This window comes from Lutra lutra, chromosome 6 (genome assembly GCF_902655055.1).
Source record: "Lutra lutra chromosome 6, mLutLut1.2, whole genome shotgun sequence".
Classification (NCBI taxonomy): Eukaryota; Metazoa; Chordata; class Mammalia; order Carnivora; family Mustelidae; genus Lutra; species Lutra lutra.
In genome coordinates, this window is record NC_062283.1 from 74,785,421 (window position 1) to 74,802,794 (window position 17,374).

The window sequence follows — 17,374 nt, forward strand, 5'->3', positions numbered from 1 at the left end:
TTATCTTTCGTCTTGTCTTGGTGGAAAGCCAACTTCTATAACTCCTCCCTCTCTCCCTCATACAGATTAAAGCTCATATCAAAATATAAATGATTAAATCTCATCCTAAAAAATCTTTGCCTTAACTCAGCTGCCCTCTGAGACCATCATCTTTGTTACAAAACTCCTCGAATCAGCAGTTCATAACTACTAGATACATTTCCTCACAGCTATTCAGGTCTCCTTCCACTTCTAATCCCAGCACTCTAAAGAAATCACTTTCTCAAAACACTAATGATATACTGGCTGTCAAATACTGTCTTCCTAAGGTCTGCACAACAGGGCATTCACTTGTTTCACCCCTTTTCACTGTTCCTTCTAAGGCTCCCTTTTCTCTTCCAATAACAGCTTTTGTAAAAGTTGCAGTCTGCTCACTTTGAATGGTCTTCTTCAGCATATGCTGCCATGGTTTCAACGTTCATTTCCATTCCCAAAACACCTCCAGCTAAGATTTCTTTTTTGTTACATACTGTGTTTTCTACTTCCTACTAGATACACACACACACTTTCTCGAACACACATGTAGTGCAATATTCCTAAGTCAATGTTTTATAAACTAAATGAGTATTTTCCTCATTTCCTTTTATAACCTGACTCCCTGAAAAAAATTTTTTTTTAAATAAAACACATCACCCCCATTCCCCCCACATGGTTAACAGTAAGTTTCCTGCTAGTTGTCCAGAATCAGAATCTGGGTATTATGTATGACTCTATCACTGCCAGTTTTCAAATCCAGATTCAGTTAATTCTACATTCAGAAAAGCTACTGCTGGCCCCCTATACAATTCTTGATTACAAGACTAAAAGAGCCTCCACATTTAACTACTTGACTTCTAATTATTAGACCAGTCTTCCTAAAGCATACGTATTCTGCTCAACAAGCTCTTTATCCTCATTTTGCTTCCATTTTTCAATCTCTGCATATAAAAGTTCTCATTCTTAGAATGTTGCTTTTTCCATGAGACCCACTGAGTTCTGACATTTAACTGGTTAGAATTACTTATTTCTCCTTATTACCATAGCACATTTTCTGTACAACCATCACAGAAGTTAAGCTTATATTAGTCTTACATTGCCTTTCTTTCCTAAAAGATTATTAGGATTACTAAAACTGTAATTATAAGTTATCTTACTTTGTACATTACAATTTCCAAAACCCAACAACTGGTTTTAAGCATACTCATTACAGGTTCAGTTAATCAATTAAAAAAAAACAACAAAAAAAACTAACCTTATTCAGTTGTTCTTCCATTCCTGGTATCAGCATTACACAAGCCACACACACTCCAACAAGAAGGAAAAGTGCATAGATCAATCTAGTTACAGTAGAGTTGTTTCCACTAGGACAGCATCGACAGAGTAAACATGGGGCACTGCCACATAAACATGGTATCTGGGGAAAAGAGTATTAAAAATTAGTTTTAAAATGATACACTGAAAATTTGTTTCATCTACTCCAAAAAAAAAAAGACTGATGTTAAAGTAATTACCAAGGAACAAAATGTATTCGGTTCACATGTAATTATCCACAAACTTTCTATGTACTTTCTGTGTAAAGATGGACCAAAGTTAAAAATAAAAATGTTTGACCTCTAAATCAATTAAAATAAATCAAATCAGCTAAAACAACAAAGGGAAAAAAAAAAAACCAACAGCAGCAAAGAGTTCAGCAAAAACAAACAAAAAATCCTGGAATAATAACAAGCCCATCTCTGGTTCCTGTCCTCTAGCCCCCAGGTATCATACTGGTGAATTCACAAAATTCTGAGAATTCTCAAATACCCCAGAAGAGAAAAAAAAAAAGGGAACTAGTATCTTTATCTTTTCCTCTTGAGATGGTAGTAGTGAAAACTCAAGCTAGCTAACTTTCTCCCCTGGAACTCCACAGTAAACTACTAGAATATACCAGGGAAACCGGGTAATTCTCTCACCAGGAGAGATGAACACTGATTAGTGAATCTGCCAATATTTCAGAAAGGTTAGGCATTAAGTGTTCTCACAAGGACTCACCACAACCTTGGCTGAGCTCCCCATACTGTCAGACTTCAGAAAGTTGGACAGAGTAGGATATTCCAACCTTAGAGCTGCAGCTCTGGGGGAAAAGTCTCAGAAACCAAGGGAAGGGAGTATGGCAGCAGTCCTACACACTATACCAACCCATATAATGCAGATCTACAAAGCTGTTTATAGTAAGCTTAAGAAAGAAAGAAATAAAAGTCATAACAACTATGCACACATACTCTAACAAAAGAAATAAATAAATAAGCACAACCCTCAGGGAAGCAGAAAAAGGGTGAGGGAGAGACATTTGAAGAATCCTGCCTGAAACAAAACAAAACTTAGTAAAAGGAAATTCTGTACAAGCGTTTCACCTGAACTACAGAAAAATAACAAAAAGCAAATGTAAAAGAGTTCAAAAATGAAATGGGAAAAGAATAAAATAAGATAATGAAAAGAGAAAGTCAAACTTAATACTATCAAGGAACAAAACAGACACAGCTGAAAATAAAATTACAAACAGAAAAAAGCTTGAGATAATTACTATAAACTTAGGTCAAGATGGGAGTTAATAGTGACCAGACATATCCTACTGCCTTAATCAATGGAAAAAGTTAAACAAAAAAATGGTTTTTCAGACAATTAACAATAGGCAATACATGACAATAATTTCTGAGAGAGGAAACAATGTGAACTCCATGACCGAACTGATCCATCTTTCTGCTTGGGGAAAGCTTCCAGAACAGGGAGATTGAATCTAAGCAGAGGCCAGCAGTCCACCTGAATTAAGGAGACAACTGGGAGCTGGAACAGAGTTGGTCATTGAGAAAACTAAGGCAGCTAGAGTTTACAGGGCAGAATCCTGGAGAAAAGAAAGCTACAAAGTGAGCTCTGGAAATCTGCAGAGGCTTCAACTTGAAATCTTCAGCAAAGCACTTATCACTGCAACCACCTGAATAAAATACCCAAGGAAGGGAAGAGATGGTATTCCCACCAGCCAGTGGAAAAACCTTGTAATCCAGGAGGCAATGAGTTACAGGCTACTACTCAGAATAAAAGTAAGGCATAAAATTAAAGACTACTCCAGTCTCACTTAACAAAGCATAAAGGAAACATCAAAAACATCAAATTTTCTTTAAGTAAATCACCTATGCCCAAAAACAAAGCCCCCAATATTTTCTTTGGAAAATACAAGTACATCCAACATCCATGAAAGTAAAATTTATAGTATCTGACATCTAATAAAAATTTGACAGTTATGCAAGAAAGTAGGAAAATACAACTTTTAATAAGAAAAATCAATCAATCAAAATTAACCTGATTAAACACAGATGACTGAATTATAGACAATGGCATAAAAGTATTATTTTAACTGTATTTCATACTCTCAAGGAATATGAAGGAAATTTAAAAAAACCCCATCAATATGTTAAGGAGAGCCATAGAAGATAATATAAAAGATCTATACAGAACCTGTAGAAATGAAAAATAAAATAACTAAACCAAAAAATATTAACATACTGCACAAAAAGATCAGTGAACCCCAAAACACAGCAAAACAAGTGAGACAAAAATGCTAGGACAAAAATGAAAAGAGCAACGTTGACAACTTCAAGCTGCCTAATGTAAGTGAAACTGGAGTTCTCAAAAGGGGAGATGACCAGAAGAGTGCTACTGAGGAAATAATTGTCAAAATATTCCCAAATTTAATCAAGATTATAAATTCCCAGATCCAAGCTCAATGAAATTCTAGCAAAATAAACACGAGGGAAACCATACCAACTCATATCACAAACAGCTTAAAAACAACCTTAAATAGAGATATATATAAAAAGCAGGCAGGAAAAATTAAGGCTTATTATATATAGAAAAACAAAGGAAAATGTCAATTTTAATTTAAAAATGGCTAACACGTTAAAAAAACCACAAATAGGGCGCCTGGGTGGCTCAGTGGGTTAAGCCTCTGCCTTGGGCTCAGGTCATGATCTCAGGGTCCTGGGATCGAGTCCCGCATCAGGCTCTCTTCTTGGCAGGGAGCCTGCTTCCTCTTCTCTCTCTCTCTCTGCCTGCCTCTGTGCCTACTTGTGATCTCTCTTTGTCAAAGAAATAAAATCTTTAAAAAAAAATTAAATAAATTTTAAAAAACACCACAAACAATAAAATTTTAGGCTCAAGGAAAGTCTTTCAAAAATTAATGTAAAATAAAACCACTTTCAGACAAAGGACAAAAGAATCCAAAGCTAGCAGACCTGAACTACCAGAAATGTTGAAGGAAATCCTTCAAGCAGAAGGAAGATTAGACCAGACAGCAGATCTATACAAAAGGAATTAAGAACAATGCAAATGGCAAAATACAAGGAAATCCTTTAAAGGATAATTATCCCTTTTTTATTATGTTCAGTTAGCCACTTACAGTACGTATCCTTAGTTTCTGATGTAGTGTTCAATGATTCATTAGTTGTGTTTAAAACTATTAAAACTATTAAAATTAAAGCAAAAATACTGTGGGCAGTTATAACAAAGGTGGAAGAAAAATATATGATGACTGCAAATAGCATGCAAGAGGAGACATTCAAGACATTCAACTTTATACTACTGCACAATTATTAAATTGTAAGTGGCATGACTGGAAATGAAAACAGATTGCAGAAAGTTAAAAATGAATAATATACACCCTAGAGTGACTTCTTAGAAACTCAAGACAAAGAAGTATGCTAGTAAAGCGATGGAAATAAAACAGAATACTAAAAATGGCTAATTAATGTAAAGTAAGGAAAAAAAAACCTACAGAAAACGAATACACAAACAGAAAATAGAAAGATGGTTGATTTAAGCCCAAACATAAGCACACTAAATGTAAATGGCATAAAGACTCCCAACAAAAAGGCAGAGACTATGTTAGATAAAATCTTGAGATCCAATTCTCTCTTCTACAAGAATCTTACTTAAATATAAAAATGCATACAGGTTAAGAGTGAAAGAAAGAAAAAATAAATACCATGCTATAGTAGTACCAGACTAAATTGATTTCAGAACAAAGAATCCTACCAACGTTAAGGAAGGACACTTCATAATGAAAAGGAGACATACATGGGTATATTCATGGAGGAGACCACTAATTCTACATATTTCTACATTTAATAAGAGAACTTCAAAATACACTAGGGAAAAACAATAAAACTGAAAAGAATAACAAATTCACATTTATAGTCACTCATTAAGTAGCCAAACAAAAACCAGTAAGGATAAAGAAAATTTGTACATTATCAATTAATTGTGCCTGACATTTAGGGAATACTCAATATAACCAAAGTAGGGCACAAATTGTTTTCCAGAATGCACCAAAACAGACCACATTTTTGGCCATAAAACAAATCTCAAATTTCAATAAATATGCAAAATGTCTCAAATCAAACCACCACCATGTATTCTTGACCAACAACGGAATTAAGTTAGAAATCAGTAACGGAAAAAATATATGGAAACTAAGTTACACACTTCTATTTAACCCACAGGGGGAAAAAATACCAAAAAGAAATTACAACAAATGAAAATAACAAATTACATTTGTGAAACTTACAGTACTAAATAACTACATTAGACAAAAATGAAGATTTCAATGGAACAATCTGAGCTTCTACTTTTAAAAAAGAATCAAACAGAGGAGGGAGCAAGATGGAGGAGAAGTAAGAGACAGAAATATCATCAGGTCCAAGGAGTTCAGCTACATAGTTATCAAACCATTCTGAACACCTACAAGCTAAACAGGAGCTAGAAGAGAATAGCAATTCTAGGAACAGAAAATCAACCACTTTCTGGAAGGTAGGACTTGTGGAGAAGTGAATCTGAAGCAACAGGAAGATATAAAACAGCAGGAAGGGCCAGCTACTGGCAAGCAGTGGAGCACCGGAGCACAAAATCAGAACTTTTAGAGGATGAGGGATTAGCTCCACTGAGGGATGTCGCTCCACAGGCTACCTAGGGGGTGGGGTGGGGTGGAACCCTCATGGGGACAGTGTGGTCTCAGCAAGCATGGGGTCACAGAAAGACCAGGGGTGCCTCAGTGTGGCAGAGCTCCCAGGTATTAGAGCAGGAAAGCTGGCTGCAGAGATGGAGCTATGAAGGGGGTTCTCAGCTCAGGGTTATTTTAAACTGTGATCTGAGGCACAGTTGGGCCACTACTCTTTGAGCAGAGACCACACAAGAGACAGATCTGGGGAGACTCTCTCCTTCCTTCTCCGGGAGAAGCAGTGCAGTAGCGCTGCAGGAATCTGCTGGGTCTGGAGACTCCAAATGGTGCTGTGCACCAGAGATAAAAATGCTCGGTCACAGGCCAGGAGTGCACAGAGCACAGCCGGAGACCAGGGAGACAAGAGTGATTGACTGCTTTTCACTGGAGGTGCACTGAGGAGTGGGGCCCCGAGCTCTTGCCTCCTCCAGGGCCGCAGATTGGAGGTTGCCATTTTCATTCTCCTCCTCCAAAGCTGTGCAGAAAGTGTTCAGGAAACAAAAGCTAACAAAAGCTCACCTAAGCACATTACTTAGCTGGTCCCTGGAAAGGGCAGTGCAATTTCGTCTCAGGCAAAGATATCTGAGAACCCCTGCAACAGGCCCTTCCCCCAGAAGATCAGCAAAAACATCCAGCCAAGACCAAGTTCACTGATCAGTGAGAACTGCAGAACTCCAGAGCTAGGAAAAGCAACAAATAGAGTTCATAGCTTTTCTCCCATGATCCTTTAGTCTTTCAAAGTTAAATTTTTAAAATTCTTTTTCATATCCTATTTTTAAAAATTTTCCTCTTTACTTTTTTAAGGCTTTTTAACTATTTTATCTTACCAATATCTTTTTAAAAGTCTTTTTTTACTTTTCTTTGTTATACTCATATTTTACCCCTTCACTGTATTTAACCTTATTTTTTGCTTACATATAGATTTTTCTTTAAAATTTTAGGATACAGTTTCTTTTAATCAAAATATACCCTAAATCTGCTGCATGGCTATGTTCTAATCTCCAGCCTGATCACATTTTTTCCCTTTTTTTTCCACCAACCAACTTCTTATCAATTCCTTGTTTAGAATCTTTTCATAATTTCATCTTTACAGTCATTTCCAGCCCTTCACCTTGTTTACCCTTATTTTTGTATATATATGTTTTCTTTCTTTAAAATTTTGGGAGGTAGTCTCTTCTAACAGACCAAAATACACCCAAAATCAAGTGTGTGGCTCTGTTCTCTTCACCAGTCTAATTAGTGCACGTATATGTATATGTATATGTGTGTGTGTGTATGTATATCCCCCTCCTTTTTTCCCCCCTTTCTTCTCCCCCTGGTTTCAGGTCTCTTCTGATTTGTTACTGTATATTTTCCTGAGGTTGTTGCTATTCTTTTGGTATTTTGTTCTCATTCATCTATTCTCATCTGGATAAAATGACAAGGCAGAAAAACTCACCACAAAGAAAAGAACAAAAGGCAGTACCGATGGCTAGGGACCTAATCAATACAGACATTTGCAATATGTCAGAACTAGAGTTCAGAATGACGATTATTAAGGAGCCAGCTGAGCTTGAAAATGCAAACCACAAATACTATATATATAGTTAGGCTGTCATTGAAAATAGGAGATAAAACGCATCCAGGACAAACAAAAATTAAAAGAATTTGCAAACACCAAACCAGCCCTACAGGAAATACTGAGCGGAGTCTTCTAAGAGAGAGCCTTAAGAGAGATGAGAAAGGAACAGAGACAATATACAGTAACAGTCACCTTATAAGCAAAAGAATGGCACTCGATTCAGATCTTCATTCTTTCATTTTTCATTCATTTCTTTCAATAGTTACCCTAAATGTGAATAGAATAAATGCCCCCAATCAAAAGACATAGGGTATAAGAATGGATAAAAAAACAAGACCCATCAATACACTGTCTATAAGAAACTCATTTTAGACCCAAAGACACCTCCAGATTTAAAGTGAGGAGGTGGAGAACAATTTACCATGCTAATGTACATCAATGGGCATTATGTACATAATGGACATCAAAAGAAAGCTGGGGTGACAAACCTTATAACATATAGTTAGATTTTAAGCCAAAGACTATTAAGCCAAAGGCTTCCTCATCCCTATGAGGAAGGACACTTTATCATACTTAAAGGGTCTGTCCAACAAGAAAAAATAACAATTTTAAATACCTATGCCCCTAACATGGGAGCAGACAACTACATAAGCCAATTAATAACAAAATCAAAGAAACACATTGACAATAATACAATAATAGTACGGGACTTTAACATCCCCCTTACTGAAATGGACAGAGCATCTAAGCAAAAGATCAACAAGGAAATAAAGGTTTTAAATGACACACTGGACCAGATGGACCTCACAGATATATTTAGAACATTCTATCCCAAAACAACAGAATATGCATTCTTCTCTAGTGCACACAGAACATTTTCCAGAACGGATCACATCCTGGGTCACAAATCAGGTCTCAACCGGTACCAAAAGATTGGGATCATCCCTGCATATTTGCAGACCACAATGCTCTGAAGCTAGAACTCAATCAAAAGAGGAAAGTTGGAAAGAACTCAAATACATGGAGACTAAAGAGCATCCTACTAAAGAATGAATGGGTTAACCAGGAAATTAAAGAAAAATTTAAAAACTTCAGGGAAACAAATGAAAATAAAAACATGACTGTTTAGAACCTTTGGGACACAGCAAAGGTGGTCTTATGAGGAAAGTATATAGGGGCGCCTGGGTGGCTCAGTGGGTTAAGCCTCTGCCTTCGGCTCAGGTCATGATTCCAGGGTCTTGGGATGGAGCCCCATATCAGGCTCTCTGCTCAGAGGGGAGCCTGCTTCTTCCTCTCTCTCTGCCTGCCTCTCTGCCTACTTGTGATCTCTGTCAAATAAATAAAATCTTTAAAAAAAAAGGGGGGGGGGATTATATAGCAATACAAGCCTTTCTCAAGAAACAAGAACTGTCTCAAGTACACTACCTAACCCTATACCTAAAGGAGCTGAAAAGAACAGAAGGGGGAAAATAAAAGCCTAAACCCAGCAGAAGAAAAATAATAAAGAGCAGAAATCAATGAAACAGAAACCAAAAGAAGAGTAGAACAAATCAATGAAACTTGGACCTGGCTCCTTGAAGAATTAATAAGACTGATAAACCCCTGGCCAGACTTATTTAAAAAAAAAAATAGAGAAAGGACCCAAATTAATAGAATCATGAATAAGAGAGGAGAGATCACAACCAACACCAAAGAAATGCAAACAATTATAAGAACATATTATGAGCAACTATACACTAGCAAATTTGACAATCTAGAAGAAATGGATGCATTCCTAGAGACATATAAACTACTAAAACTGAACCAGGAAGAAAGAGAAAACCTGAACAGACCCATAACCAGTGAGGAGATTGAAGGTGCCATAAAAAATCTCCCAACAAGAGCCCAGGGCCAGACGGCTTCCCAGGGGAATTCTACCAAACATTTAAAGAATTAATACCTATTCTCTTGAAACTGTTCCAAAAAAACAGAAATGGAAGCAACCTTCCAAACTCATTATGAGGCCAGCATTACCTTGGTCCCCAAACCAAAGACCCAATCAAAAGGGAGAATTACAGACCAATATCCTTGAGTAACACGGATGCGAAAATTCTCACCAAAATACTAGCCAACAGGCTCCAACACTACATTAAAAGGATTATTCACCACAACCAAGTGGGCTTTATTCCTGGGCTGCAAGTTTGGTTTAACATCCATAAATCAATCAATGTGATACAATATATTAATAAAAGAAAGAACAAGAACCATATGATACTCTTAATAGATGCCGTGAAAGCATGTGACAATATATAGCATCCTTTTTTGATCCAAACTTCACTATATAAGCATAGACGGTACATACCTCAATATTATCAAAGCCATCTCTGAAAAACCCACAGCAAACATCATTCTTTATGGGGAAAAACAGCTCTTCCCCTAAGGTCAGGAACATATCAGGGATGTCCACTATCACCACTGCTATTCAACACAGTACTAGAAGTCCTAGCCTCAGCAATCAGACAACAGAAAGAAATTAAAGGCATCCAAATCGGCAAAAAAGGAGTCAAACACTCACTCTTTGCAGATGATGTACTTTATGTGGAAAACCCAAAAGAATCCACTCCAAAACTGCTAGAACTTATCCAAGAATTCAGTAATGTGTCAAAATATAAAATCAATGCACAGAAATCAGTTTTATTTCTATACCCCAACAGCAAGACAGAAGAAAGAGAAATTAAGGAGTCGCTCCCATTTACAACTGTACCCAAAACCGTAAGATATCTAGGAATAAGCCTACCAAAGAGGCAAAGAATCTGTAGTCAGTAAACTATGAAGTACTCGTGAAATAAATTGAGGAAGACACAAAGAAATGGAAAAATGTTCCATGCTTATGGATCAGAAGAACAAATATTGTGAAAATGTCTATGCTACCTAAAGCAATCTACACGTTTAATGCAATCCCTATTAAAATACCATCAATTTTTTCAAAGAAATGGAATAAATCAAATAATCCTAAAATATATATGGACCCTAAATAGCCAGAGGAATGTTGAAAAGGAAAGTCAAAGTTGGTGGCATCACAAGTCCAAACTTCAAGCTCTTTTACAAAGTTGTAATCATCAAGACAGTATAGTACTGCACAAAAACAGACACATAGACCAACGGAACAGAATAGAGAGCCCAGAAATAGACCCTCAACTCAATGTTCAACTAATCTTCAACAAAGCAAGAAAGAATGTCCAATGGAAAAAAGACAGTCTCTTCAACAAATGGTGTTGGGAAAACTGGACAGCTACATGCAGAAGAATGAAACTAGACCATTTCCTTACACCACACACAAAAATAGACTCAAAATAGATGAAAGACCTTAATGTGAGACAGGAATCCATCAAAACCCTTGAGGAGAACACAGGCAGCTACCCCTTCAATCTCAGCCACAGCAACTTCTTCCTAGAAACATCGCTAAAGGCAAGGGAAGCAAGGGCAAAAATGAACTACTGGGACTTCATCAAAATCAAAAGCTTTTCCACAGATATTCGCAAATGACTTATCAGATAAAGGGCTGGTATCCAAAACCTATAAAGAACTAATCAAACTCAATACCCAAAGAACAAATAATCCAATTAAGAAATGGGCAAGAGACATGAACAGACATTTCTGCAAAGACATCCAAATGGCCATCAGACACAGGAAAAACTGCTCAACATCACTTGGCACCAGGGAAATACAAATCAAAACCACAATGAGATACCACCTCACACCAGTCAGAATGGCTAAAATTAACCTGTCAGGAAACAACAGATGTTGGAGAGGATGCAGAGAAAGGGGAACCCTCCTACACTGTTGGTGGGAATGCAAGCTGGGGCAGCCACTCTGGAAAACAGTATGGAGGTTCCTCAGAAAGTTGAAAATATAAGTACCCTATGACCCAGCAATCACACTGAGTATTTATCCTAAAGATACAAATATAGTGATCTCAAGGAGTATGTGCACCTGAATATTTACAGTAGCAATGTCCACAATAGCCAAACTATGGAAAGAACCTAGATGTCCATCAACAGATGAATGGATAAAGAAAAAGTGGTGTGTGCATGTGGTATACAATGGAATATTATGCAGCTCACAAAAAAAACACAAAATCTTGCCATTTGCAATGATGTGGATGGAACTAGATGATATTAGGCTAAGCGAAATAAGTCAATCAGAGAAAAAGAATTGTCATATGATCTCTCTGATATGAGGAATTTTAGAGGCAGGGCAGGGGGTTATGGGGGAAAGGAGGGAAAAATGAAACAAGATGGGACTGGGGAGGGAGACAAACCATAAGAGACTCTTAATCTCAGGAAACAAACTAAGGGCTGCTGGGGTGGGTGGTGGGGGGGGTGGGCTGATAGGGTGGCTGGGTTATGGACATTGGAGAGGATATGTGCTATGGTGAGTGCTATGAATGGTGTAAGATGATTCACAGACTTGTACCCCTAAAACAAATAATACATTATTACATGTTAATAAAAAAAAGAAAAAGGGTCATTGGACACCTCACCAAATTATACAGATGGCAAGTAAGCATATGAAAGGACATTCCACATATTTCATATGCATATGGGAAATGCATATTAAAACTCATGTACATACAAAAACCTGCAAATGGATGTTTATAGTAGCATTATTCCCAACTGCCCAAACTTGGAAGCAATCAAAATGTCCTTTCGTAGGTGAATTAACAAATAAACTGTGGTATATCTAAAAAATTGTACATTATTCAGTGCTGAAAACAAAGGAGCTCTCAAGCCATGAAAAGACATGAAGAAACCTTAGATGGGTATTACTAACTAAAAGAAGGCAATGTGAAAAGACTACAACTTGTATGACTTCGACTGTATGAAATTCTGGAAAAGGCAAAACTGTGGAGACAGTAAGATCAGTGACTGGAGTAGGTACAGGAATGAATAGGCAAGGCAGAGAGGATTTTAAGGGGAGTAAAAATATTCTGTTTACTACTATAATGTGGCTACATGTCATTATACATTTGCCCAAACTCCCAGAGTGTCCAACACCAAGAGGGAACTATACTGTAACTACAGACTTTGGGTGATTATGTGTCACTGTAGGTTCATTAATTTTAATAAATGTATCACTCTGTTGGGGGATGTAGGTTCAGGGGATATATGGGAAATCTTTGTTTTCTTTCTCTCAATTATTCTATGAACCTAAGACTACTCTAAAGAACCCCCCCTTTTTTTTAAAGTGAGAAGGACAGCATGAGTGTACAAGTGGGTGGGGGGAGGGACGGGGGAGAAGAAGAGAGAGAATCTTATGCAGACTCCATGCTCACTGCAGAGACCTACACGGGGTTCAATCTTACGACACTGAGATCATGACCTGAACAGGAATTAAGAGTCAGACACAAAATTGAGCCACCCAAGTGCCCCTAAGGAAAAGCCTTTAAAAATAAAGGCTATATGGGATGCCTGGATGATTCAGTTGGTTAAGCATCTGCTTCTGGCTCAGGTCATTGTCCTAGGGTCCTGGGGATAGAGCCCCCCACAGGGGTACTTACTCAATAGGGAGCCTGCTTCTCCCTCTGCCTGCAGCTCCCCCTGCTTGTATGCTTGCTCTCTCACTCTCTCTCTCTCTGCTAAATAAAATTTAATAAATAAATAAATAAATAAAATAATAAAGAAAGGATAATACATTGTAACCAGGTAGGGTTTAGTGAGAAAAATTAAGGCTGACTGAATTTTTGAAAATCAACCAATGCAATTCATCATATTCACATAATAAGGAAAAACCATTTATGGTCATCTCAACTGATGCAGGAAAATCACTTGACAAAATTCAATAGCCACGCATGACAGATCGAACAAAACTTTCTGCAAAGAAAACACCATATCCTCAACTTGATAAAGTGTATTTACAAGAAATCTATAGCTGCCACCATGGTGAAAATCTATTTCCCCTAAGAGTCAAAACGAGGCAAGGATATCTGCTCTCATCACAGATATTTAACTTCACACTAGAGGTTCTAGTCCATACAAGAAGACAGTTAAGAGAAAAGGAATATACACAGGAAAGGGAAAACTAAAACTCTTCCATTCACAAATAACTGTTTACATGGAAATCCCAAAAAACTTAAAAATGCTACTAGAAGTACAAGGGAGTTTAATAAGGTCCCAAGATACAAGGTCATTATACACACATTAATCATAATCCCGCATACCGACAGAAAACAACTGAAAACTGAAATTAAACAAAAAGAAATACTAAAGTATAAATCTAATGAAATATATACGAGATCCCAAATGATGAATATTAGAAAACAATGATGAAACAAATCAAAGACTTAAATAAATGGCAAGATACTCTGGGCTCATGAATTGAAAACTCAGTATTTTAAGATGTCAATTCTTTCCAAACTAGCCTATAGTCAACCAAATTCCAATCACAATCCCAGCAGGAGGCTGGTAGAAATAAATCAGTTGCCTTAAAAATTTATGTGGAAAGGTAAGGGAACCATATAGCCCAAAGAATTTTGAAAAACAATATTGGAAGAAACACAATACCTACCTTCCAAGATTAACTTTAAAATCACCACTAATCAAAATACGGTGGGTTTAGGCAACAGTATAGGTACAAATAAATGGAACAGAATAAAGTTCAGAATAGACTTACATAAATAAGGTAAAAGGATTTTTGATTAAAGTGCCAAAGCAAATCAAAATAAGAAGGATAATCTCTTTAATAAACGGTAATGAAATAGTGGTTTATTTATCTATCTAAAAGAAGAACCGTACGGGTTGCCTAGGTGGCTAAGTAGGTTAAGTGTCTACCTTTGGCTCAGGTCATGATCCCAGGGTCCTACAATTGAGCCCCATGTCAAGCTCCCTGCTCAGCTTTTACCTCTGCCACATACTTGCTATCTAATAAAATAAATTAAATCTCAAAAAAACCCTTAAGCCACAATTAAACCATGTATCAAAATTAACTGAAGACTTCTTAGATACAATATGAAAAGCAAGACCCTCAGAAGAAAGAAAATTGATAAACTAGGTTCCATCAAAATTAAGAACTTCTGCTCTTTGAAAGACACCTTGAAGAGAACTAAGACAAACCATAGACTTGAAAAAAATATATGGGAATCAGGTAGCTGATAAATGATTTGTACTGAGACTACGTAAGGAATTTTTAAAACTTAATTAAGTAAACAACCAACCAGAATAAAAACTGGGCAAATTATTTGAACATTTTAAGAAAGAAAATATAGGATGGCAGGTAAGTGCATGAAAAAGTACACAATATCATCAGTTAGTAAGGAAATGCACACTGAAAGCATTAATGAGATACCACCACACACATTAGAAAGGCTCAACTCAAATAAACTCATAATACCAAGTACTAACAACTCTCTTTGCTGGGATTGAAAATTGGTACTGCTATCTTGGAAACCAGCTTGGTAGTTTCTTATAAGTCAAATGTATGCTTGTCATACTGCTCAGCAATTCCACTGCTAGATATTTCACCTGAGCAAACGAGAATTTTCCTTCACCTGATACATGGATAGTAAATTGTGGTACATCAAAGCAATGGAATACTATACAAAAATAAAAAGAACAAACCACTAATACACAAAACATGGATAAATCTCAATGAATTATACTCAGTAAAAAAAGCCCAACTCAAAAGGCCACATCATGTATGATCCTATTTATATGCATTTCTGGAAAGAATGATCTCTGGAGGGAGAAAAAAACAGGTGTTGCCAAGAATGGGGATGAGAGAATTTAAGGTGCTAAATTCTTCTGAATCTAATTCTTCTGAAGCTATTATGTAACTAAAGGATTTCTCAAAATTCACAGACCTTTATATTACAAAGTGTGAATTGCAGGTAAATTCTAACAACTAAAAAAATGACAAAAATACAGAAAAATAATACGGAAGGAAAACAAAGACAATGTAGCATAAAGGTAACTGGTATCCTTAAAATAGAGAATCCTCTAAATAAACAAAAAGGGGGGAGCCTGGGTGGCTCAGTGGGTTAAGCCTCTGCCTTTGGTTCAGGTCATGGTCTCAGGGTCCTGGGATGGAGCCCCGCATCCGGATCTCTGCTCAGCGGGGAGCCTGCTTTTGCACTTCCCTCCGCCTGCCTCTCTGCCTACTTGTGCTCTGTCAAATAAATAAATAAAATCTTAATAAATAAATAAACAAAAAGGAGATTCAAAGACAGAATCCAAGAAAAATTTCCTTAGATGAAGAAGTGAACCTGTATTTCCAAAAGAATACTATTTTCTTTCTTTTTTGTTTTTTAAAGATTTTATTTATTTGAGAGAGAGTAAGCAAGAGAGAGCATAAGCCAGGGAAAAGCAGAGGGAGAAGCAGACTCCCTGTCAAACAAGGAGCCTGACAAGGGGCCTGATACCTGGACCACGGCCTGAGCCAAAGGCAGATGCTTAACCCAGTTTGTTCCAGAGAAAACTATTTTCTAGACAAAAAAAGTGATAAAAGATTTAAAGCCAGACATACTTAGTTAATTTCAAAGAGAAGTAAAAACTCTTCAGATATCCAGGCAGAGTAAACAAGTCAACAGAACATGTGAGATGTGTTGGGAGGGAGTGGACATCACAGTGTTGTTAGATAAAACGGGATTCACAGAAAACACTATTAAATTCTGATGGAAATGGGTATACTCTTAATGCCTCTCAGAAATGTAAGAGACATTTTTATATACAGAAGAACTTAAAGATTTCAACATCATGAATTCTTCAAAAATCTAACGTATTATAAAATTTAGTCAATTAGGAGAGAACATTAAATTAAAAAACAAAACAAAACTGGGAGAAGCCATGTTTAAAAAGTGCTTTGAGGTTTGACACCACTTATGTGTACAGCAGTAGTTCTCAAAATGTAGCAGGTATCAGAATCACCTGGAGGGCTTATTAAAACAGAATGCTGGGCCTTCATGTTTCCAGTAAGTCTCCAGTGTGCTGATGCTACAGGGTCGAGGAAACACTTCAAAAATGACTTGTTTAGTTCTAAAACTAAACAACCAGGATTATTATGGTTATAAAATATAATGGTCACATATAAAAAATAACAAATATACAAAGGGATTCTGGTTAAAGATGGCAGACTAAATATGTGAATTTACCCATGCTCCCAATAAGATAAAAACAAAAACAAAGGGCTTTTTAAAAAGAATAAACTTAAAAGGTCAAAGACTTCTGGTTTTATCCTCCTGTTCTTGACCTTTTAAGGCCTAGGAAGTTGAATTATAAGCCACTGAAGGAATAAGTTAAGCAATAAAATTTGTAGAGAATTCCTAAACAGATCAGGAACTGGTGGCACCAGGTAGCCTCCATAACTGAGGCAAAAGGTAGAGATAAAAATAGGATTTATTAAATGCTTTTTAAAAAGCAGTTAAGACTCAGATTTCATTCCATTTTTTTTGCTCTGGCCAGCTCAAGAGGATAAAGCAGACCTTCTCAAGGCTGGCACCACTGATATCTTGGGTCAAAAAATTCCCTGCTGCTGGGGAGGCATCCTGTGCAGTGTAAAATGTTTAGTAGTATCTCTGGCCTTAACTTACTAGATGCTATTAGCACCTCTTACTCCAAATTAGACAGCAAAAGATCCCTGCAGACATTGCCAAATGTCCCTTGGGGGCAAAACTGTGCCCAGTTGAGAACCACTGCTACAGAAGGATGTCCTTAGATGAATCTTTTTAGAAAACTCTCCTCATGAAGAAATGTTTATTTAATGTTCAACAACTCCTTTATTTTTTTCTTTCATTA

The 17,374-nt window shown here is 36.8% G+C and overlaps 1 protein-coding gene across 1 annotated transcript in view; it reads right to left on the reverse strand.

Moving 5' to 3' along the window:
• SERINC1 (serine incorporator 1) overlaps positions 1 to 17,374 on the reverse strand; it is a 38,024-nt gene that overhangs the window by 17,821 nt on the left and 2,829 nt on the right. Inside the window, exon 2 of the mRNA XM_047732368.1 lies at positions 1,271 to 1,432. Within this exon, the coding sequence (XP_047588324.1) occupies positions 1,271 to 1,432 (162 nt within the window). The remainder of the gene's footprint in view (positions 1 to 1,270; positions 1,433 to 17,374) is intronic.